Source organism: Carassius gibelio, chromosome B15 (assembly GCF_023724105.1).
Source record: "Carassius gibelio isolate Cgi1373 ecotype wild population from Czech Republic chromosome B15, carGib1.2-hapl.c, whole genome shotgun sequence".
NCBI classification, from domain to species: Eukaryota; Metazoa; Chordata; class Actinopteri; order Cypriniformes; family Cyprinidae; genus Carassius; species Carassius gibelio.
This window is the reverse complement of record NC_068410.1, coordinates 21630726-21655645: the sequence shown is the minus strand read 5'-3', so window position 1 is coordinate 21655645 and position 24920 is coordinate 21630726. Positions and strand designations below refer to the sequence as shown.

Here is a 24920-nt window from a genome sequence, read left to right as displayed (position 1 = left end):
GTTTTGAGTTTTGTGATACTTATGGCTAAACTAAAGCAGAATAATGTTCAGGATTATGTTTGGGTTTAGCTGATGACTGCTAAACAGTTTATTCATCTTCAGCTCTGAAGCTGTCCAATGAAATCAGGAATTAAAGCAGGGGGGTGGGGGGGGTGAAATGCTATTTCATGCATACTGAGTTTTTTACACTGTTAAAGAGTTGGATTCCCATGCTAAACATGGACAAAGTTTCAAACATTAAGTTGTACATTTGAACGAGTATTTTTGTTCCAAAAATACTCCTTCCAGTTTGTCACAAGTTTCGGAAAGTTTTTTCGAGTATGGCTCTGTGTGACGTTAGATGGAGCGGAATTTCCTTATATGGGTCCTGAGGCACTTCTGCTGTGGATGGAGTTTATTTTTACAGAGCATCAACGGAGTTGTGCAAGTGTTTGTGTTTGTTCCCTGCATTTCGAAGATGCTTGTTTTACAAACAAAGCCCAGTTTGACGCCGGATTTGCGCATCGTTTATTTCTTAAGGATGATGCAATCCCAACGAACAAGGGTCACGATCGTGTGTTGGAACCGCAGACGGTGAGTAAAACTGCTTCAAATATCTCTGCCTCCTTGTTAGAGCGTCCGCCTCCCATCGGAGACCCGGGTTCGAGCCCCGCTCGGAGCGAGTCGTTGCTGCTGCTGCTATCGTTCAGTTTCAGCCTCTGGATCTGATTCTGGATCATAAATAAACGCTGAATCTGACTGTTAGCCATGGTTTGTTTTGGTTGGTTTTTCCCCTCACGGTAATGTCACAACTTCCAAACGCTCTCAACGCAAAAGCCTATTCGCGCTCGTGATTCTTTAGCTCCGCCCACACGTCACGTGATTCTTTAGCTCCGCCCACACGTCACACCTCCAGCGGCTCGTGTTTTTCCGGGAAAAATCGGTACAGACTATCTTTCTCTCATGAATATAATAAAACTAAAGACTTTTTGGAGTTATGAAGGATTCAGTACTACTCTATAGATACTCAAGATTAACAGGAGATTGAGTGAAAACGAGCATTTCACCCCCCCTTTAAATGATTCTGAAAGAGTAAAAAGATACTCAATTTTTATGATTTATACAATAAACAAATGCAAATATTAAATGTTTTCGTAATCATTTGTCGTAGCACAAAGAGTAGAAAAATTCAGATTTATGGAGCAGTGTAGACAAATTAATTTTGAGAAAATGCCCTTTTGAAATGTTTTGTAATTGAAATCTATTGACACAAATAGATAAAGTGCTATAAACAAAACACTTAACAGTGTGAAAAAAACACACAATGAAAAAAACACAGGTCCCAGGGACTCAAAAAAAATTCAGGTGGAGAAGGTAAATGTTAAGAAGCCTTTATTGTGGTATAGCCAATATCAAAATTAAAATGCAGACGTGTTTCGACCGCATTGGTCTTCCTCAGGGCAAAGTGTCTTGGAAGGTTTTTTTCTTTTTATAATTCACTAGTCTGAAGAAGAAGAAAAAAAACACTTTTATGATGAGTCTAAAGGCCCAAAATCTCAAACTTGACAGGTGCATGAAAAAACTGTGTTTTTGCCTGCAGTGTCTCCTCTTAATACTACAATTACAATCCAAGGGACTGATGAAACGCGGGACATGTTCTCGGTCTGCGGCGTGTGCTCCAGTCACTGTACCTGGACACAGTAGATGCTGACCGGCAGTGTGTCCAGGCCACTGGCAGACGCAGACGACATCAGATGGAGAAACTGACGGAGGCCTGCAGGAGCTGTCTGCAGAGCGTGCTACACCTCCGTCAGTTACTCCATCTAGCGTCTGCCAGTGTACGAGCAGGACAGAGAAGAAAGCGAAGCACACCCAACACATCGGATCATCCATCACGGGACAAACAGCCCGAGGTCTGCCCTGCAGAGAGATATTCAGATGGAAATCAGTTATAAAGTGCCAGTGGTTTATATTCAGAAAGAGTGGATCAAGTGCCCATGAATCATTCATTAAGGTTTTGCTCATGTTCATCTTCAAAACAGTTATTTTTAAAGATACCTAAGACTTTCCTCGATAGAAAGTTCATTAGCCAGATGTTTGTCACTTCAAACTTGGTAAAGCAGAAGTGTTTCACATTCATCAAAGCACATCACACGGTCAAAAGATGCTTTACACTCGCTTTCATTAAAAAATAATGAAGTCTTGTGGGTTTGGAACAACACAAGGATGAGTTATTGATGGCAGAACTTTTTTATTTTGGGTGAACTATCCCTTTTACTGATTTCTGTCCGTCAGGAATGCACCATATTTAATTTTTGAAAGTAATGAAAATGAGGACTAAAGAGATGGTTTTGAAAATTCAACCAAAAAATTAGGTTGAGTAATTGTTGATTTTTGAGTGAACTACGCCTTTTGAGTACAGTGCCTTCAATGGATTTAACAAACTGATTATTCAGCTGACAAAAATAAATAGAATAAAAATATAGCTGCAAGTAGCGATGACGGGCCCAAGCCCTCAGTGCAGTCGACACCCGGGTTTCATCAGGAGAACGCTGCACAGCGGGCACATGCATTTACAGTAACCCTGTGACAGGATGGATGTCAGGGAAACCACAATCAAATACTATAACATCACACACACACAGAGAAAACAACATTTAAAACTTTGAACATTTAAAAACTTAGTTTCCTTTGATAACATTAAATATATTTGTTAACATGAGCAATAATTATATGGTATTTATTAATATTAGTTAATATTAAGCTAAAAAATAAAAATCTAACGTATCTGTTAACATTAGTTAATATACTGCAAATTAGCATGAACATTTTTATTAAATAACATTTAAAAAGATTAATAAATGCTGTAAAAAATATATTGTTTACTGTTATTTCATGTTACTTATTGAATTAACAAATTTAGAAAAATTAGACATTATTGGAAATTATTAACCAAAACTTGTAATTATCTATAAGCATTTGTGAAATAATTATATAAAATATATTACCAGTACATATAAGTATTTGTTTTTCATTCTAATTGAACTGAGCAAGGATCATGCTTAAAAGATTTCTTATCATGAGTAAAGGGTAGGATATATAAAACTTTAAATTATTTACAAAAAAAAAAAAAAATGCTCCATAAGCATTTCTAAAATAATTTAAAAGTAACCTATGCAATTGTTTTGTCAATATAACAGATGAATTGAGGAGAGAAAGAATTAGGCTTAGATGGAGACTGAGCTGAACAAGGTTATGCTTAATTAAAAAGATTTCTTATCCTTTGATAATACTAACAACATTAGTATTAAAGCCTGAAATGTGAGCTGAAAAGTCTAATAGTTTTTAATTTTCTTTTAGCCATGGACCATTGTAAATTCATGAAACTATGCATTTTTCCTAAGAATGACTTGTTCTCCATATTGTAGTGTTAAGGGATTTTATAGGACGCATGATGTAACGTGGCCCCCTTCTGGTTAGGTGGAGGCATTGGTCAACCAAACGCTGTAATAAAGTCATGCTTTGAGAGCACACGTTGGACATGCGTCTCTGTGTTTATTTAAGTTACAGCCACTTAACTCTACATGGGGTAAACATGAGATGTGGTTTTGTCGATTTAACTGGAGAGAACTCACATTAACTTTAGTTAGTAAGTCTGAAGTTTAGCTAGCTTGCAAAACTAACGTTACTTGTAATTAACGTTCGCGGCGGACTAGAAGGAAAGAAAATGAGCGATTCCAGATTCCCCCACTACCGAAGTTTGACTTCACAAAGCCAGAAGTGTGGCCCAAGTGGATTCGAAGGTTTGAGAGATTCCGGATAGCATCGGGTCTAGAGCTACAGCCGGAGGAAAACCAGGTGAACACTTTAATCTTTACTATGGGGGACGAGACGGAAGAAATCATGGCTTCACTTCGTATGACGGAGGAGGAGGCAAGCGTGTACAACACTGTCATAGAGAAGTTAGAGGGACATTTCATGGTGAACAGAAATGTTATTTTTGTGCGAGCCAAATTCAACCCGAGACAGCAGGAATAAGGAAAGACTGGACAGTTTTATCACTGCACTCCACTGCTTGTCAGAGCACTGCGGCCGTGGACAGCTTCACGACGAAATGGTCCGTGACAGACTTGTTGTAGGCTTGCGTGATAAAAAGCTGTCAGAGCAACTGCAGCTGGACTCGGAGCTAACGCTGGAGAGAGCTGTGATGCGCTTGTGTCAGAGCGAAAGTGTGAGAAAACAACAGGATCTGTTGAAGAGTAACTTTAAGGCAGAGGCCACAGACATGGACAGCATTCAAACAAAACACAAGTTTGACAAAGGCAAAGGAAGACTGCAGAAGTGCAGAAAATGCAGACTCACTGGAACAGATGATAAAAGCAGTTATAGGCACACAGGCAGACACGATGCATGTGGCGTAGTAGAACATCAGCACACAGTAAAAATCAGTGCCCAGCTAGAGAAGTAGCATGTAACCGCTGTCAGAAAAAGAGTCACTACGCAAAAGTGTGCAGGTCAGGGGCTCTTAATGAAGTTAACACAGCAGAGTCAGATGAGGAAGAAATGGCTTTCCAAAGCACAGTCTCATTCAGGTTGATTAGCCAGGTTTCACTATCTGAACTGACTGAGCACAAAGCTGTATTCAAAATATATGTAGGAGCAGATATAACCCTCCTATCTGAAGATGTATTTCAGAAAGGGCAGTTTCCAGAGCTAGAGAGATTAAAGAAAATGCTGCAGGGTCCAGGTCTGACGCCTATCACAGTGAAGAGGAAGTTCACGGCCACTATAGGAACAGAGAGTAAAAGCACAACACAGGAAGTGTATGTAGACCCGGGACTGAAGTTTAGTCTACTGGGACGTGCAGCTATCCAGGCATTAGGGCTAGTGGCTAGAGTAGACACAGTTGAACTGTATTCAGTCGAGAGATTCAAGGAGCAGTTCCCCACACTGGCTAGGCAAGGCAAGATGGAGGGTGAATACTGGATCGATCTTAAAGCAGAAGCCAAACCATTCTCCATATCAACCCCACAACAAATCCTGCTGCCTCTCATGTCCAAAGTAATTAAAATAACTCACGTGCATGGAAGAGATGGGGGTGATCTCGAGGGTTGAAAAACCCACAGACTGGTGCGCCGTTATGGTCACTGTCCCAAAACCAGGCAAAGACGAGCTGTGCATCTGCGTGAATTTGACCAAATTGAACAAGTCAGTCAAGAGGGACAGACATATGCTCCCAGTATGCTCTCATATGGTCTCAGTCGAACACACACTTGGACACCTAGAGGGTGCCAAAGTATTCTCAAAAATGTATGCAAACTCAGGGTTTTGGCAAATTCCCCTTGCCAAGGAGTCTCCTCACAACGTTCTTCACTCCCTTTGGTTTTGTTTCAACGAGGCTGGGGAGGCTGCAGGAGGCAGGCGTCACGCTGAGAGGTGAGAAATGTGAATTCTCAAAAGGCCATGTCAATTTCTAACTTGTGAATCACCAGGGAAAGTACTTACCTCATCTTGCAGAAAAGACACAGCCACTCCGGGAACTGTTAAAGAAGCAAAACGTGTTTAGGTGGGGGCATGATCAACAAAGGCATTCAACAGCATCAAAGAGGATCTGATCACGCCACCTGGGCTGGTGCTCTACAACGCAAAAGTGGAGATGGTCGTCTCAGCTGACACATCATCATTTGGACTTAGAGCTGTGCTGCTCCAGAGACAAGAGGATGGCCACCTCAAGCCAGTCGCGTATAGCAGAAGAGCACTCACTGACACTGAGAAAAGGTACGCACAGATTGAAAAAGAGGCTTTGGCTATCACATGGGCGTGCAAGCGTTTCTCAGACAGGAGCCTGGATGAGCTCCCGCCACGCATTCAGAGACTCAGAATGAGACTGATGGCTTTCAGTTTCTCCATCTCCCATGTGGTTGGTAAGAAGTTTGGGCAAGGGCACCATTGCGAGACCGAGGGCAGCAGGAGCAGGAAGAGGAAGTCAACCTGTATGTGAACATGATCATGTCAACCCCTTCCAGCTACAGAAAAGAGGCTACAAGAAATAAGGGAACATCAAGATCATGATGAAATACTGAGCCAACCCTTACAAAAAAGAAGTTTATTCAAGTGTGCTATTAGTAACTTAAAATAGGAAAGTATACTTTTAGTTTACTTTTTATGTACTTCTCAAAAATGCTCTTTATGTACTTCTCAGAAATATACTTAAAATTACGTTTAAGTATACTTGACTTGTACTTACAAAAAGTCTAAATATATTTGAGCTATACTCCCAGAATCTGTGTTTTCATTGTTTTATGGTAGAGGGTGCTAGTATGCATCTTCTGTACAAAATTTTCAGAAATACACAAGTGAAGAAGAAAAAGAAACACCACCCAGCAGGCACAGTTCATCAATGTGACGTCAGGAAGACGTTGGACTCCAACTAATCCAACATCAGTCAGACGTCATATTTTGGTTGAAAATTAAAGTCGGTTTGACATCTAAACCCAACTTTGTTTGACTTCAAACTCCGACATCAGACAGACGTTGAATTTTGGTTGGAATAAGCACCACACTGCAACAATGGGTGATATGCATAGAAGCACATTAAACATCTCAAGATCTCAGCAGAGGAGGATTAAACAACTCCACAAACAGAATTACCAGCTTCACTTATTACTAACCAGACTGACTTTATTTCTGTCAGACGTCTACAAAAGCTCTTATTGAAAATTAACAGGGGTTTAACTCTAATGTGTTTAATTTCCATAACAGCATATCAGTTAAACACCATAACAGTGATTAGTGTTTCCATGAGCAATGCATGCTGGGAGCCATGCGTTTTATACTATCCCAGCATGCATTGCTGCATGAAACGTCACCATTGTTGAGATTCATATACTGATTATTGATGTCTATGTGTCTCGAAAGCTTTTTCTCCCAAAATGTATTTAAAAATAAAAATTCAGAATGTCTGATCTGAGTGAAGAAAGTATTGTCTCTTGAATATTGTTCATTAATAGTAAATAACCACTTTCGGTCAATGACAATAAAAATAATTTTCTCAATCACTTTTCCTCCTGATGATGAAAACTATACCACCTTATCTTTGTTTGTGGCTCTTTTTATAACAAATTATGTGTTTTGGTAAACACTATTACAGGAACCACAAACTTACTAAGCCAAGAGTCAAACCACCCAACTAAAGCAAACACTGATCACAATAATGGTGACCAAACATTTTCAAATAAAACATCAACATCTAAACCTCTGTCAATTCTCAAACAGAACTTCTGTAGACATCTGACAGAAATTAATGTTTTTTGGGGTGGGGGGTGTTTATTCCAGCCAAAAATCAGCATCTGCCCAACATTGGAGCTTGATGGAGGGTTGTGGATAATTTCCTTCACTCTCGCCAGTCCTCTTCCTCGGGGGCGACAGGGGGCGCTCCTCTGGGGAGGGGTACTGTCATGAGCCAGGTTTGATTACTCTCATTTCTGGGTGTTTTTCCTCCCGTATTGTTAATCTCTCATTGGTTTCAGCTGTTCCCTGTTACCGCTGGTGTTCACGCACCTGTTCTGTGTCTTCATGCTGATCGCGCTGCCTACTTCTCCCTGTTCTCTGTTCTTGTCTGTGTCTGGGAATTGTTTAATGTGAGTGTGATGTGCTTCTCGCCCTCTCACTTGATGCAGCTTGTGTGTGTGTGTGTGTGTGTGTGTGTGTGTGTGTGTGTGTGTGTGTGTGTGTTAGCAGCTATTATTCTGAATCTGAGTCCCAGTCCAGAGCCCGACCGTGTTCCTGCGGTCCTGATCTGCTGTGCTGGGTTACCTGTCTGCAGGTGTGGTTGCCTCTATCTGCCTGCCTGACCATCTCCACCGGTCTATGCTTCACTCCAGTTGGACGGCACTTCAGTCGAGGATCTGAGACTCGGAAGACTGCTCTACAATCCTTAGTTCTCCAGCTGCAGCGTGTTTTCCTCATCATGCCTGAAATTCAGTTTGTGTGTGTTTTTGGGCTGAATAAACTGTGCAAACTTCTTTCTTCTTTCCTCTGGGTCATCTTGTGTAACCTGACATATACATGTAAAAGTAGAACAAATAATATTTTAAAATTCTATCAACAATATATAATTCAGTGTGTGTGTGTGTGTGTGTAGGCGCATCAATGATCTGTTGACTCCTCCCTCTTTTTGTGACAGTCATCAATGTATCGTGCTGCTAGTAAGATACGATCTTGTTATTCACCTAAGTAACTTTGAAGTTGTGTTTTCTTGTTTAACATTTTGAAGTCAGGGTAAAGTATTGCAAATTTGGGATAGAATGTCTTTCTAATTTCTTCATAGTTAGAGCAGCTGGTGAGGAAGTGTGTGTTTGTGATCACAGCAAGATCAGTATGACTGCTCAGTCTGGACCTCGTCATCTGTCGTCTTCATTTACAGTCTTTCACTGTACTCAGATATTCTGCAGTTGTGTAGTCTCTATTTAGGGCCAAATAACATTCAAGTTTACATTGTTTTTCTGTTGTTTCTGTCCTGTAGGTTAGATAATTTTCTTTTTGTGCTTTTATAATTTGGTACTTTTATGATTTTGAGTCTGTGTGTGTGTGTTTGTGTGTGAGAGAGAGAGAGAAAGTGAGAGAGAGTGTGTGTGTGTTTGTGTGTGAGAGAGAGAGAAAGTGAGAGAGAGTGTGTGTGTGTGTGAGAGAGAGAGAGAGAGAGAGAGAGCTTGTGTGTGTGTGTGTGTGTGTGTGTGTGTAAGAGGGAGAGAGAGTGTGTGTGTGTGTGTGAGAGAGAGAGAGAGAGAGAGAGCTTGTGTGAGTGTGTGTGTGTAAGAGGGAGAGAGAGAGTGTGTGAGAGAGAGAGAGAGAGAGAGCTTGTGTGAGTGTGTGTGTGTAAGAGGGAGAGAGAGAGTGTGTGAGAGAGAGAGAGAGAGAGAGAGAGAGCTTGTGTGAGTGTGTGTGTGTAAGAGGGAGAGAGAGAGTGTGTGAGAGAGAGAGTGTGTGTGTGTGTGTGAGAGAGAGAGAGAGAGTGTGTGTGAGAGAGAGTGTGTGTGTGTGTGTGTGTGAGAGAGAGAGAAAGAGAGAGAGAGAGAGCTTGTGTGAGTGTGTGTGTGTAAGAGGGAGAGAGAGAGTGTGTGAGAGAGAGTGTGTGTGTGTGTGTGTGTGTGTGTGTGAGAGAGAGAGAGAGAGCTTGTGTGAGTGTGTGTGTGTAAGAGGGAGAGAGAGTGTGTGTGTGTGTGAGAGAGAGAGAGAGAGAGAGAGCGAGCTTGTCTGAGTGTGTGTGTGTGTGTGTGTGAGAGAGAGAGAGAGAGAGAGAGCTTGTGTGAGTGTGTGTGTGTAAGAGGGAGAGAGAGAGTGTGTGAGAGAGAGAGAGAGAGAGAGAGCTTGTGTGAGTCTGTGTGTGTAAGAGAGAGAGAGCGAGGGGTTGGGAATGTGTGTGTGACTCAGGATCATTAAGGAGCTCAATCCTCTCAGCTGACTTGGCTTTGGGAATATTGGGATGAAAGTTCTGTTCCACACAGCCAATATCAGACACTTTCTTTCAGCTGCACAACATGCTGGACCATAATATCATAGCACTAATAAGAGACAAAAATACATACATTTAATTAACAAATATTCTACCGAATCTAATATTCTATTAAAATGTTCTAATATTTAATGCATACACTTAAATGGATTTTAAAACAGCTTTTTATTTATTTATATATGTATTTGTTTTATTATTATTACCATTATGTCTAGGCATTTCCTTTTATGGATAACAATAATTCATTATCACAACCAAAGGACTGAATCAATAGCATTCCTCTTGATTTTCAGACAACTAAACATATGTGAATGGTTTCGCAAGACGCAAAGATGATGGACCCTGACCTTTCAACTGAGAGCCCAGATGCATATGAGGTAAATTATTATTATTATTATAATATATTCATTGATGGCACTAAACCAATCGTCTGTCTTTATATATAAATTAATCATTTGTCTTAATATTCACAGAATGTTTTCTGCAACCCAGTCTTCCAGTTTGATGAAGAAAATGAGGAAAGCAAAGGACATTTAAAAATAGAGATCTACCTTGAGCCTGCAAAAGCACCAGCTGCAGGTAAGTGTGCGGGCTGTTTGATACAGGATATTCCTAGCATAAATGCTGCATTGTATAAGCTATTTGTGTTATGTACAGAATTAGGTGCCTTTGCAGTGCATCTGATCTCTATCTTACATGCTCTGTATCTTTGGCTTGATGTGATCTGTAAAGGCTCCGGTGTGGTCAGGGACTGTGTGATGACTGTAAGAGGTCAGCTGGCTGGTCATGGAGCAGTAATCGTGTCGGCCGGTGTGCTGTTGACCGCAGCTGTGCTTTGCCTCATTCTGCTCCTCGTTCTCAGACGTGAGTCAGCAAAACACTTTTACTCCATCTGTCTGCTGTTGCTGTTTTGTTTTGGTGAAATTGTTGTAAAAGAATGCAAACTGTAAAATGAGAATTTGACTGTTTCAGTAGTTTCTGCTGCTACAGGCCTGTATTTCTAACTTTTTTATGGGTCTGACAAAGTCTGATATTTCTGTTTGCACACAAATCCTTTAGTAGCATACTCCTTGCATTTTTAAATGTTATTCTCATTCTCTGATTATTATCAATTTTTCTTTACATTGACAATAGAATCATGTTAAATAACATAAGCATGCAATGCAACCTCACTGTTTGCTCTGATGAATTATTAAAGGCTTACCTGATAGCTTTGGTACTATAACAAAGCATTTATAAGAACAACCCTAAACAAATTCGGGGGAGGCTTAAGAAGAAACCGTAGAGGGACATCTTCCCTCAACCTCTGGGAAAGAGAAGGTTTTATCAAAATAAAATGTTCTTGACGGTTACTATCTATGATGAAGGAACTGTTCAAGTAGGGAACCTGAAAGAGCGGCTCAACCTATACATACCAGAGGAGAACTGCCTACTTAAAAACCCCTAAAGACAGAGAGCAGCTCAATCTCAGAGGATCATCTAACTTGAGAAACCTTAACCACAGACGAGGCCATCCAACCCGGCTTCTAACTAGAGAAACGGGAGAGACATCTCAGTCTCTGTCCTTAAAGCAGATACAGGGCTGAAGGACAGGTGGATGTTTTTCTTTCTCTAGTTTAATAAAACTTTCCACAAAAGAGTTGTTAAGTGTGGCACAAGTCAACACAATTAAAAGCATGTAAAGATGATTTCCAGCTGCTGTACCTTTATTTAATGCCAGAAAGGTAACACAAGTGTTTTTTGCTAGCCAGATATAGCTTCATACAGGTCCCAGAACATTCCTAAAAGTCTGTTTTATTTACATATGTTTATTTGGCCGTTGAGCCTGCAGCACATTTACCTTCGCTCAAAAACAAAAATAAACTTCAAAACTTTGCAGCTATTAGCCTCATTGAGAGACCTGACAAGTATTATTATTGTTGCTTTAATTAGTTATGACATTTATCTCGTAGCTGTTACGTACCACATTTAGAAATGATTTAGCAGTAGAGCAAAAAGAGAAAAGTTTCTTTGTCACTGTTCTACTCTTTTTTTCCCCACAGATAATACAGGAGAGATCTTCCCTTTAGACTCTCGGTTTGGAGACAGATCTTCACAGAATCTTTCTCTGAGTCCCACTTCCCCTCTTCCCATGAACACTACCACACTCTCACCGCCCGGAAAAAAGCCCACCTTCTTTACAAGTCAGTTCATGCTCTTCTAACCGCATGCAACATTTCATGTCAAGGTGACCCCAAATGACTTAGCCTTTGCATTTCATTGCAAAAAAATTAAATTGGGACATTTTAAGTGTGACTCAAATGTTTAAATACAGTCAAACCAAAATTATTCAGACACACATATATATATATATATATATATATATATATATATATATATATATATATATATATATATATATATATATATATATACACACACTACTGGATGGAGGACACTATAGTTCATTAATGTAAGTGAGAATATCATAATAAACTGTGACATAATACACCCAAAATATCTTTAAAAAGTGTGGCCTGCCGGTAAAAAAAAATCAAGCATTGTTTGGTAATTGGTTGAGCTAAATTGTCGTGCTTAAATTGAATAAATTCATTACATACCTTTCTATCAAAGTTATCTGACATTATCAAGATCAGTTTTTTCTGACACAGTTTAACTCTGAGTTCTTGTCTTATTTTATTACTATTTTTTAACTATAGCGACTAAACTGTCCAATGTTGAAGGTATCTGAATACATTTTGGTTTGCGTTCACAGTCAAATGCATGCTACTGTAAATTAAAATTGCACTAAAACTATTTTATATGCATATGTTTTTTCACCTGTCTGTTCAATATAACTGGCTTTCCATCTGTTTTTCCAGGCTGTGGCGGCGAGCTGACAGACTCCTGGGGGACGCTCAGCTCTCCCAATCACCCCGGCCCGTATCCTCCAGACTCTCACTGTGTGTGGGTGATCAGGGTGTCTCCACCGCTCCTCCTGCAGATACACGTGTCTTCTCTGGCCCTCGAGGGACCCTCTCCTTGCTTGTTTGACTGGCTAGAAGTCAGAGAAGAGACAGAGAAGACATCTGTTGTCACAAGGTTTGCTCACCGTTTAATCACAAACGACTATCAGAGCTGACATAGGGCTGCATTTAAGTTTAAAAAGCCCCCAAAAATTATTTTTAATAGTGGTTTTATTTAGTTTTTAATGCAGTTAAACAACCTCTGTGTCACATGTTCCCTATTTTCTGTGTTGTTTTGCACTCTTTTGGTAAAGTCTTGTTTGTTTGATTTTCCTGTTCTCATTTTGTAGTCCTTTTCTTCAGTGATTCTGCTCGTTAACAGTTGATCAGTGTCTGAATTCACTCATTAGTGTTCATTCTCTCTGTCAGGTGGACTATATTAGTAAACTCATGTAGGGAATAGTGAATGAGGGTGTAGGGTGTGATTTGAAACACAGACGCTGAGTGTCGACTTTGAACGTTGTTAATTTACGATATATAGCAGCAGGCTACCTTCTCGAAAATAATGAATATTACCCAGAATGAAATGTTTTAATGAAAAACAGTTTGTTACTGTCGAAATTTGGCCATTTTTTACGTCGATTTTTAACAGTGTGCACATTGTTAATTTACATAACTACTGACAAATACTAAAAACATCAAGACAATAACCAACAAAACCAAAGGGAGAACCACAGGAGTAAACGAGACACTAAACAAGACACAGGTGAACATAATCAAAAACAAATACTGGAACTTCCACAAGAAGTGGAAACACAGAAACAAATATGAAGCAAAATAAGAGTCTTTGGGCTGGAGTATAGGAAAGGAGGGTGGAGCAAAACTCATTCTGAATATTCTGTCATCATTTATTTGTCCTTAAAATTGCTTGTTTTATTCTTGTTATTATTTTTCTTCATTATTATTTTACTTTCTTTGATGTAAAGCACTTTGAATTACCATTGTGTACGAAATGTGCTATATAAATAAACTTGCCTTGCCTTGCCTTATGTGATACTTTGTTTAATCTTCGAAACACAAATAAAGATATTTTTTTAGGTTTTTGTCCCTCCAGCGAAACTCCAGGTAACTGAAAGTTAAAAGAATATGAAGGTGCTGTATCCATATGAATATGTGATTAAAGCCTAAAGGGATCATATCTCTCACAATAATTAAACCACTCGTTTAATATTTATTCATTCATAACATGATAACAGAAATAACTTTTTTGGGTGAACTATCACTTTAAGTATATTGGCTTTAAATATTTTTTTTGTTATGCTAGAAAGTCTTGCGAAATCTTTTCTCTTTTTTCAAAGAAAACTAAACAGATAAAAAACAACTGTTACATACTCCAGATCAATGGTTCTCAAGTATCAATGTGTCTTGGCTTGTAAAAATACACAACCTAACCTCTTAAATAGGTATCTCATGAAGTTTTTGTGAAACTGAGTTATTGAATAATTTTGCTACACATGGCTGTTCTTGGCACTCGCTCTCAAGCTGTGAATAATTAAGACTGATTTCTTCCTAGATTCTGTGGCAGCGTCACTCCACCTACACTGAACACAAACAGCAGCACTGTGCTGGTGTCCTTTCATTCTGATGGGAGTATCAGCGGCAATGGCTTCACTGTACAGTATCATTCTGTGTTACCGGGACAGAGTAAGTAAAACTTTGGTTACACTTTAGAATCCTGTTCCATCGTTAATGAATAACTACGCAGGAACAGATGAGTAATGCACTATTAACATTCCAGCTACTATTAACTAACAAGAAACTCTGATTATTGATTTATTAAGTAATAGCGCTCAGTTGAAACTGGAAGTTCAATCAATAACTTTTTTTTTTTTTCATATATCCTGGAGTACTACTAAGAACCACTGTATGCTGGTTCATAATTATTGTGAATTATGCATAATGTATAATTAATTCTAAAGTGAAGATCATGGTAACCCAGAAGTAATGACTCAAGCATTACCAAATCTTCTAAAGGAACTTATGATTTACGTGTTACTACCTCCTTCTTAAAAGAAAAATACTAATTATTTGAAACAGTATTCTAAAATGAAGATCACGGTAACTCACTAGTAATGTCTTAAGAGTTACCATATCTAGCCAAATTAGTTACTAACCAAAAACAAAAAAAAAACTCAAAAGCTTACAATGATTTCAGTAATTTCTAAGGAGTAGTAACACTTAAGTCATTACTATAGAAAATCTTACACGTATCTCAAAAACTTACAGTGACGTCAGCCAATATTACAGAGTTGTCGCGCTCTTCACTTTAGAATACTGATCCAAAATATTAATTATTCCTTTAGAACAATTTGGTTATACTTGTCCTTACTAGTGGGTAACCATGACCTTAACTTTAGAATTAATTATATATTATGCATTATTCATATTAATTATGAACCTGTATACAGTAGTTCTTAGTAGTTCTTGGAGAGGTATGAAAGAATAATAGTTACTGATTAGTTAATAGTAAGCTATCACATTAGACTAAGCACTATTACGTAATAATGCAATAATCCTAGTTTATTGATACACAATAGTATTAACTAGAGTGTTGATATTGTACAACTCATGCGTTCTTGTGTAGTTATTCATTAATGATGGAACAGTGTTCTAAAGTGCTACTGACATGTTTATATTTGTGTATAGTAGTCTGTATTGTAGGGTGACAATAATAAAATAGACTTCATTTTAAATGTGGTTTAGCCAAGTAGTACTATTTTTTTCCCATATAATTTATAAATATGATGCAAATGCAAGCGGTGAATATATCTATGACATTCTGATCAGAGATTATAATAATGTCACTAGTGTTTTTTTCTGCTTGTATTTACTGTACTAAAGGTTTCTTTCTGTCTGCAATCAGAAAGCTGTTCCAGAGAAGAGTTCATGTGTGATGGTGGTCGTTGTTTGCTACCCGTTTCTGTTTGTGATGGCCAGCCAAACTGTCAGGACAGGTCAGATGAAGCCAACTGCAGCCAGAAACACAAGGGTAAATATAGCCTCAAGAAGTGATGACGGGCCCAAGCCATCAGTGCAAACGCCTCCCCAGTGGCATCCGGTGCAAATAGTGCATTTACAGTAACCCTCTGGTAGTCTGGATTTACAGCAATGAAAGAGTTACACTATAAAATCAAGAATGTGAAACACACACACAAAGTTAGATTAGCGAGAGAGAGAGAACAATATTTAAAACTATTAATAGTTTACAATACTGTTTCATTTGTTAACATTAACTTTAATAGCTATATAATTATTGTTTATGTTAACTGATAATGTTAATTAAAATTAAGTTTGAAATGTATTAATACATTATTAAAATTTAAAGTTATATCTTTTAACATTAGTTTATGTTCTGTGAATTAACATGAACATGAATATTTTTATTAAATAACATGAAAAAGATTAATAAATGCTGTAAAAATATTTTGTTCATTGTTGGATCATGTTAGTGTCAATGCATTATCAATTAACAATTCATTTCTTAATTAACTGAACTGAGCAGTAAAGGTTCAGACTTAAAAGATTTCTTATCCTATCTGTAAGCCCATTTATGAGCTTTTGCCAGTTTCTAACTATTATTAATGCTGTTGTGTGTATCGAGTTTCATGAAATTCCAAGCCTGCCTGAAAAGCAGAGCCATAAAAAAAAAAAAAAAAAAAAAATGAATTTTTATGGCTTTTTAGCTACTTGGGAGGCTCAAAGTGTAGGTGATATAAGAACATTTACAGCTGTTCTAAATCAAAGATTGAAAGAAAAAGCACATGAGGCATGGTATGCATCAGTTTTAGAAAATAACAAACTAAACATATACTCACAATGCAAGTCTTTGTTAATACAAGAGAGCTACATTACGTCTGTGTATAATAGGCAACTGGTACGATCATTATTCTTGTTCAGATGTTCAAGCCATCAGTTAGCTATAGAAACGGGTAGATGGAGTAATACACCAGTTGCAGAAAGAATCTGTCATTATTGTAATTTAACAAATATTTCTGTGATTGAAGATGAGATGCACTTTTTGTATGTTTGTCCTTTGTATAGAGATTTACGCAAGAAATATTTTAGTGAACTTGTCCTTGTGGGTGATGTCTGCAAAGATGTGCCAAGTATTTGTGATTCTGAGAATGCATGGCGGTTAGCACTGTATATATATCAAGGAACGAAAAAGAGATTATCTGCCATGTCATGACATTTGTGGAACTATGGGCCGAGAGGCCATATATTCCTGAAATAAATGAAACTTGAAACTTGAAACTGAAAAGCAGAGGAAAACATTTTTTTTACATTTGAAATGTAGCTGTGGCAACATTAAGTTATCAATAATCCTTTCACAGTTTTACATCTGCTATGTTTTGTCATTATTCTGATTAAGTTTGAAGCAAACTGATTAAAAATAAAATGCAGAATTCAAAGCATTTTGAAAATGACACACTTCCTCCTGCTAGTTGGTGGCACTTTAACTTTCAGTCATAATAGTCACACCTATGTGATCAGCATCATACAGCAAATAAACCACTGAAGTTTCATAAAAATCAGACAATGTGTGGAAAAGTTATTAGACACTTCCTGTTTCTTATTTCTCCACATAAATTTGTCACCTCGCCACAGCCAAACCGTTGAAGTTGTTCAATTAAATGAATTTTTCAAATAAATTTTATTTGTAAGGCGCTATCAACTATACAAATCGTTGCAAAGCCACGTCACAGAAAATTTATGTTTCTAAAAATTTAGTAGTAACTTATCAGTGGTGCACATAAGGCAAAAATATACGGAAAAATCAAATCAAGACATAATCAAACAGACGACCAACACTATTAACATCAATGATTATATGATGCAATCAAAGTTATAGCAAAATTTGGTTCTGTATGTTGTTTCAGGGTTAGCATCATCAGAGGTGCTCTGAGGGGGTGACATAATCTCTTCTCAGGTGTTCTGGATCCAGACTGGAGCTTGTGTAAATCCTAGCCGTGGCAAAAATAGAGAAACACATAGAGCCATAATTAGTGTAGCTGCTGTTACAACCAAATAAAAATTTATTTGTTTTACCCAAGCTAAAGAAAAATAATGCACATTTGATCAGACATAACTGCAGTCCAAGATTATGAGATGCATTATTTAAGTGCTTGGCCAAAGAGATGTGTCTTTAATCTAGATTTAAACAGAGAGTGTGTAATATAACACCCAGATTTTTGACTGTAGAGGAAGTAACAGTACATCTGTCTAGTTACAAATTGTAATCTACCACATTCTGAGTACTTTTTTATGTCCAACATGTAATATATCTTTCTTAACCTAATTTAATAAGAGAAAATGATTGGTCATCCAATCTTTTAATTTTTTACACACTCTGTTAGTTTGGATAATTTAGAAGTTTAATCTGGTCTCGTTGAGATATATAGCTGAGGATCATCAGCATAACAGTGGAAGCTAATTGTTTTCTAATAATATTACCAAGGGGCAACATGTATATTGAAAATAGAAGGGGACCTAGGACGGATCCTTGTGGCACTCCATATTTTACTGGTGATAAATGAGATGACTCCCATTTAAATAAACAAAATGGTAGCGATCGGACAGGTAGGATCTAAACCATCTTAGAGCCTGCCCCTTGAATACCTGTATAGTTTTGTAATCGATCTACGAGTATGTCATGATCTATGGTGTCGAACGCAGCACTAAGATCAAGTAAGACTAGAAATGAGATGCAGCCTTGGTCTGACGCAAGGAGCAGGTCATTTGTAATTTTAACAAGTGCAGTTTCTGTGCTATGGTGGGGCCTAAAACCTGACTGAAATTCTTCATACAGATCATTTTTATGCAGGAAGGTGCTCAATTGAGCAGACACAACTTTTTCTAAAATTTTTGACATAAATGGAAGATTTGAAATAGGCCTATAATTTGCCAGTACACTAGGATCTAGTTTTGGTTTCTTAATAAGAGGCTTGATAACCGCCAGCTTGAATGGTTTTGGGATGTGACCTAAAGATAACGACGAGTTAATGATATTGAGAAGCGGTTCTTCGGCTACAGGTAACAGCTCTTTCAGTAATTTAGTGGGTACAGGATCTAATAAAAATGTTGTTGGTTTAGATGCAGTAATAAGTTTATTTAGCTCTTGCTGTCCTATATTTGTAAAGCACTGCAGTTTATCTTTGGGTACGATGGATGTAACTGAATTATTAGATGCTGTAGAATCTACATTCGCTATTGTATTTCTGATGTTAGCTTTTTTTATCAGTAAAGAAATTTACAAAGTCATTACTATTAAACTGTGAGGGAATATTTAGATCGGGTGGAGTCTGGTTATATGTAAATTTAGCCACTGTGCCAAATAAAAACCATGGATTGTTTTGGTTATTTTCTATGAGTTTGTGGAAATGCTCAGCCCTGGCAGTTTTTAGGGCTTGTCTATTGCTGGACATACTGTTTTTCCACGCAATTCAAAATACTGCCAAGTTAGTTTTACTCCATTTTGCGCTCAAGATCTCAAATTCCAAGATCACAAATCCCTTTGCAATTTAACATCCCCAATGTTTTGAGGTCATGCTGACCAAGTTTGGTGGCAATTCATTGGAAAGCTTGGAAGGAATATATAAAAATCCAGAGCATGCACTTTTTACACAGCCCTAAGTAGCCAACTTCCTGTTGGGTGGAGCCTATTACATGCAGTGCAAAAGTTGTTCAGCTGAGATATATATGTACAAAAAATTGTACAGGAAATAAAAAATTACATACTTCCTGTTGGGCTTATGTGTAACGCAGTACAAAGGTCATAATCATCGGGAAGAAGGAGGCGGGAATCGGCGGACAATCAAAGAACTTTAATAATAAAATAAAGATAAAACAGCGTGGCAGCCCCTCACGGACGACTGCCGTGCACAAACAAAAACCTAAAACAATTAAAACCCAGGCCTGGTCCTCTCTCGTCATTCACTGTCGTCGCTCCTCTTTTATATCCTTTCATCTCTTTCGTGGGACTCGAGACCGGTGAGTGGAGCAGGTGTCGCTCATTTCCAATCACTCCACCGGCCTCGCTCCGTTCCCACGGCTCTCGGCCCCACCCCACTCGCCACAGTAGGTATTGGTGTGTTACATGTGTCTACCAAGTTTCATACATGTATGTGAAACATAGCTTGAGGCGCAGTCCGTTGAAATTTTATATGTGGCGCTATCAAGCCATTTTGCCACTTCTAATTCTGAAACCCATATCAGACGTACATTTTTGCCACCTGTGTGTGTAGTTTTGTGAGTTTTTAAGCATGTTCAGATCCTCAAAAATGTGATTCATTTTGGAGAAGAAGAAGAAGAAAAAATGGAGCAATTCCAATAGGGTCCTCACACCATTGGTGCTCGGGCCCTAATAATCCTAGGAAGAACAAGAGGGCCCTGCACCTTTGTGGCTTGGGCCCTAATTACACTACACAAAGTTTGACACTTCAGTCTTTGATCTCGCTTGAAAGTATAGACTATAATCGATATCATTATGCTGTCTTTCAATCTTCTGATTCTTAGAGTGTGGAGGAAAAATAACAGGAGAGTATGGATCGTTGTCCAGTCCAAACCATCCAAAGCCTTACCCACATAAACAGGTGAATGGTTTTGTCAGCTGCTATTTCTGTCAATCACTTCCTGAATCTAAATGCTAAATTGCATACATTTACATACAGTTTTATATAAATTGTCTATGCACTGATCTATTAATGTATTAGGCAAGCTGTTAAAAACTAGTATTTGTTTTTGGCATTGTTACTGTTTCTATCATACTGTATTAATTGTAGTTATCTCTACCGCTCTCATAGCTGTGTTCCTGGCAAATCTCTGTGGAAGATGGACAAGTGATAAGACTGAGTTTTCAGAACTTTAGTCTGGAAACACAGGATGTGTGTGAGTTTGACTATGTGGAGGTGTATGACGGCGCAGACACAGATGCAAACACTCTGCTGGGCAGGTGAGAATACTGCACTGCTGTCTCTACAACACTAATGAGATTTAAAGGCAAGGCAAGACATGTTTATTTACATAGCACATTTCATATACTTAAAGGGGTCATAAGATGCTGCTAAAAATAACATTATTTTGTGTATTTGGTGTAATGAAATGTGTTTATGCGGTTTAAGGTAGGAAAATCACATTATTTTCCACATACTGTACATTATTCTGAAACGCATCGATTTTTACAAAGCTCATTGTTCTGAAAAGTGAGGTGGGCTGTGATTGGCCAGCTGTCCAGTGCATCTTGATTGGCTGAATACCTCAAGTGTGTGAAGTAAATGTTACACCCCTTAATATTGTGAAGCCTTGTCCGGCCGGAGCAGTGAAACATAAACATTAAACCCCATTATAAATGTGATATAAACATGATTTCTAGTCGTGTCCTCTTTTGGAAGGCCAAACAAAGTAGTTTAGCTTGGGGGCATGTTAGAAAAAGCCGTCTTAAGGCGGTGTACATGGTGCAATTTTTTCTGTTGTATGAGTTTGCATGCAATTTTTTTCAATCGTGTGGAAATCATGTATGCTCGTATACTCGCAGCTGGTATCATTTGCGAGGAATTACGAGCCGAGCAGAGTGGCTTACGAGCACTTCCCGACCTCCCAATCATTTTTAAACATGTCTAAAAAGTTTGTGAGCTATTGGTTTGAATTCGTGACATGTGTGCGGTTGAATGAGCCGATTTGTTGATTTATCTGAAGCCGACCAATCACGAACTAGGAAAACCACAGAAGAAGAAACACGAAGACGGCAGCGCCACAGCGAATGTGGACTATTGACCAGGAGGATAAACTCGCTGAAGTCTGACAGGAACAGCGAGCGCTGTATGATGTTTCTAGCAACGTGTACCATGCTTTTTAATTAACCCGCTCTCTCTCACACACGCATATGTAGTCTACAGGGACTCTCCATAGACGTAATGGTTTTCTATTATGTATAGTCTATCCCCACACACTACGTCTATCCATGTTTAAAATTTCAAGTAAACATGGTTTAGTATTTTTTTAAAACCATTTGGTTTACGAGGGCACAGGAATTGTCCTCATAAACCATGTTTACATTCTAATACATATGTCAGATAGTTATAAACCATATACAAGAACACACACACACACACACACACTAGGGGACCAGACCAGAGAACCTGTGTGTAGGAAACATTCACGGCTTGTATCAATATTTTATATGCAGTTATGAGAGAGGGAGAGCAGTTATATTAGGCGCGTTTGACTTGAAGCAGCGCTGCACCGAATGATCACTTGTATGACATCAAAGTATCGTGAGAGCAAGTCGAATGCATTGGATCCGTGTGCTCTCTTATCGCTCTCGCTGTACTTTAATGTCATACAGTGATCCTTCCGTGCAGCGCTGCTTCAAGTCGAACGCATCTATCAACTTCGTGCAATTGTTTCGGAAATTGGCAGGTCAAAAAATCGTGTCGTATATCACCTCGTCCGTACGATTTTCAGATAAACTCACTCGTGACATATGCGTGGACAAACGATCTTCCGACCATCCGAATTTACACCGTGTACGCCCGCCTTTAGCGGGGTGTGGACTAGTCTTAACTTTTATGAAGAATACATCTTCGGATTTGAGACTCTAAGTCTTTGCAACTTTACAGATCTTCTTTAAATCCTATCATATGACCCCTTTAAAGAGAACTATTGCTTTAAAATTACAGAAAGCTTTCTGCTGTTCTTCATCCCACTGTCTCTCTGAGCAGATTTTGTGGTCCAGCTCTGCCTCCTGATCTCACCTCCTCTGGTCCTGTGATGACCGTGCTGTTTGTGGCAGATGAAGGTGTTGCAGACAGTGGCTTTTATGCATCGTTTATGGCCATATCTCTTTCAGAAAGTGAGTGCTGAATGATTCATGTAGTGGATTATGAGAGTCTCTGTGAGATTGTGACTCTTCCCTGCATCACTGCTTTCTGCCTTCAGGAACATGCGGTCCAGCAGAGTTTGCGTGCGGCTCCGGGGAATGTCTGCACCAGGACTGGCTGTGTGATGGATGGAGCGACTGCGCAGACGCTGCAGACGAGCACCACTGCATTAACTCCACCTATCCTCCTTTCAGTGAGAACACGCTGCAGTTTGAACAGGACTTTTCCTGCTATTTTGATTCCTTTCAATCCCTTCCTGAATAAATTATTCAGCCAGTTAAATCTATAAATCTATTGCACTAATAACCTCATGCATAATCATTTATCAAATTATATATTATAAAGTGGTCATAGACTGAGAAAACAAAATTCCCTTGATCTTTTGACATAAGAGTTCATTCTAAACTTTCTAAAAACAGCTTATACTGTATTCCAATTTTACTCTATGATGTAATAGTGTGGATAAGCATCGCCTCCTAAGAAGATCAACACCTGAATCTACATCACTGTTTAGCACTGCCTACCAATTCTACATCACTGTCTGTTTAGCCCCGCCCATCGATTCCACATCACTGCCTGTTTAGACCCACCCACCAATTTTACATCTCTCCCTGTTTAGCCCAGCTCACCGTTCTACAGCACTGTTTGTTGAGCACCACCCACCGATTCTACAGCACTGCCTGTTTAGCAACACCCACCAATTCTAAAGCGTTGTCTGTTTAGCCCCACCCACCGAATCCATATCACTGCCTGTTTAGCCCCACCCACTGACTCTACAGCTCTGTCTGTGTAGCCCCACCCCCCAATCCTACAGCACTGTGTATTTAACCCTGCCCACCGATTCTACATTAGTGTCTGTTTAGTCCTGCCCACCAATTCCACATCAACCACCCACTGATTTCCCATCACTGCCAGTTTAGCCCCGCCCACCGATTATACAGCTCTCCTTATTTAGCCCCGCCCACTGACTTTACAGCACTGTTTAGCCCCACCCACTGATTCTACATCTCTCCCTACAGTGGTGTCTGTGTAGCCCCGCCCAGCAATTCTCACTTGTAGTGTTTGTGAGAGAGGTGAATATAGAAACCAAATGATAAAGATGCTCCGATGGCCACAAGACAATGTTTAGTGCCAAGCTGTGGAAAAACAGTGTTTGCATTGTCTTAGGAAAGAGTGAATGAACTTTATTTTTAATGAAGATCGAGACTGCGTTAGTAAGAACTCATTCCTCAGATTAGTTTACAAACAATGCATTATTCGGCATGGGCTTTTCAAAAAGATAGAAACTAAAAGATGCTAAAAGATCACAAGTGCATTTCACATTCTAATTTTCATCTTTTTTTTTTCTTCTCAGCTTCATCTTGTGAACCCATCCAGGTTGAAATGTGCAGAGGTCTGAGCTATAATCTCACGTCCTTTCCAAACATCTGGCTGTCTATTTCTGACCAGAGAGAAGCTGCTTCTATTCTGCACAAGTACAGGGTGAGAATGAGAGCAGTGACTCTGAGCGACTCGTCCGAACCCGTCTGACATCTGTGTGATGTGACCGCAGGTGCTGATGGAGTTTGGCTGTTTCGAGTCCTTCCGTCGGCTGGTGTGCGGGCTGTTTGTTCCTCACTGCAGCGCTCAGAGTGGAGTCCTGCAGCCGTGTCGGTCCGTCTGCTCCAGCGCTGAGCAGCAGTGCAGTCAAACCCTGACCCTGCTCAGTCTGACCTGGCCCTTCAGCTGCCACCTGCTGCCCGCCTCACACGACCCCACCGACTGCTCCCTGCCATAGACATGGACTAACAAGTCTTGTTTGTTTTATTTTTTACTCTTCAACCAAAAAAAACAAAAGCACTTTGTAATCATAATCTGAGTCGTCTCTGTGGGATTAGAAGATTTATAAAGTGTGACATATGCAGAGTGTCCTAAAAAGTGTTGACAGATTACAGCTGCTTAAGATACTGTGAGATTTCATTCAAATAAACAGTTATCTAGTGTGTGTTTCAGTTTGTGTCTCTGCTCATCTCGTCTTCATTTCCTGTCATCTTTCTATAGTAGCACACATTTTTGCATCATGGCAATAGGAAAGTGTATGGCCCAGATCAAGCCTGTGATTGATTGACTGATTTGATTGACTTTTGAAGGACATTTAGACATCGACTTTCAATTCCATGTCCTTAGTTGAAAATATTACCACATTTAACGTCTGAAGTAAAACATGGAGGTTCATCAGTAAAACTGGAAAATTGAATCTACAACCGCTGGAGGGAATAAGGTAAGAAGTTATATGGCATTTGATGATGCAATTATATCATATTAAAATCTTTAAGTATCTTTTGATTTTGTCCAAAATCACTTAACTTTACAGTGAAGTTTCATTTGTTAACATTAGTTAATAACTACATTAAACTAACAATTAAAAATACTTCTAAAGCAATTATTATTCTTAGTTAATATTAATTCCGACATTTACTAGTACATTATTAAGTTCAGAAGTGTAGTAAATGTAGTTAACAGACTTGAGCTAACTATGAACAGCTGTATTATTATTACCTAACA

At 38.9% G+C, this 24920-nt stretch overlaps 1 protein-coding gene across 1 annotated transcript; it reads left to right on the top strand.

The window, feature by feature from the left end:
- The first annotated feature begins 9551 nt into the window (after positions 1-9551).
- Positions 9552-24891, top strand: mfrp (membrane frizzled-related protein). The gene is made up of 13 exons (XM_052575790.1): positions 9552-9870; positions 9967-10072; positions 10226-10357; positions 11536-11676; positions 12355-12574; positions 14012-14142; positions 15362-15487; positions 20014-20090; positions 20301-20449; positions 22218-22348; positions 22435-22569; positions 23731-23858; positions 23929-24891. Exons 1-13 carry the CDS (start codon positions 9805-9807, stop codon positions 24151-24153), a joined length of 1767 nt encoding a protein of 588 aa, XP_052431750.1. The 5' UTR covers positions 9552-9804; the 3' UTR covers positions 24154-24891.
- The last annotated feature ends 29 nt before the right edge of the window (positions 24892-24920 follow it).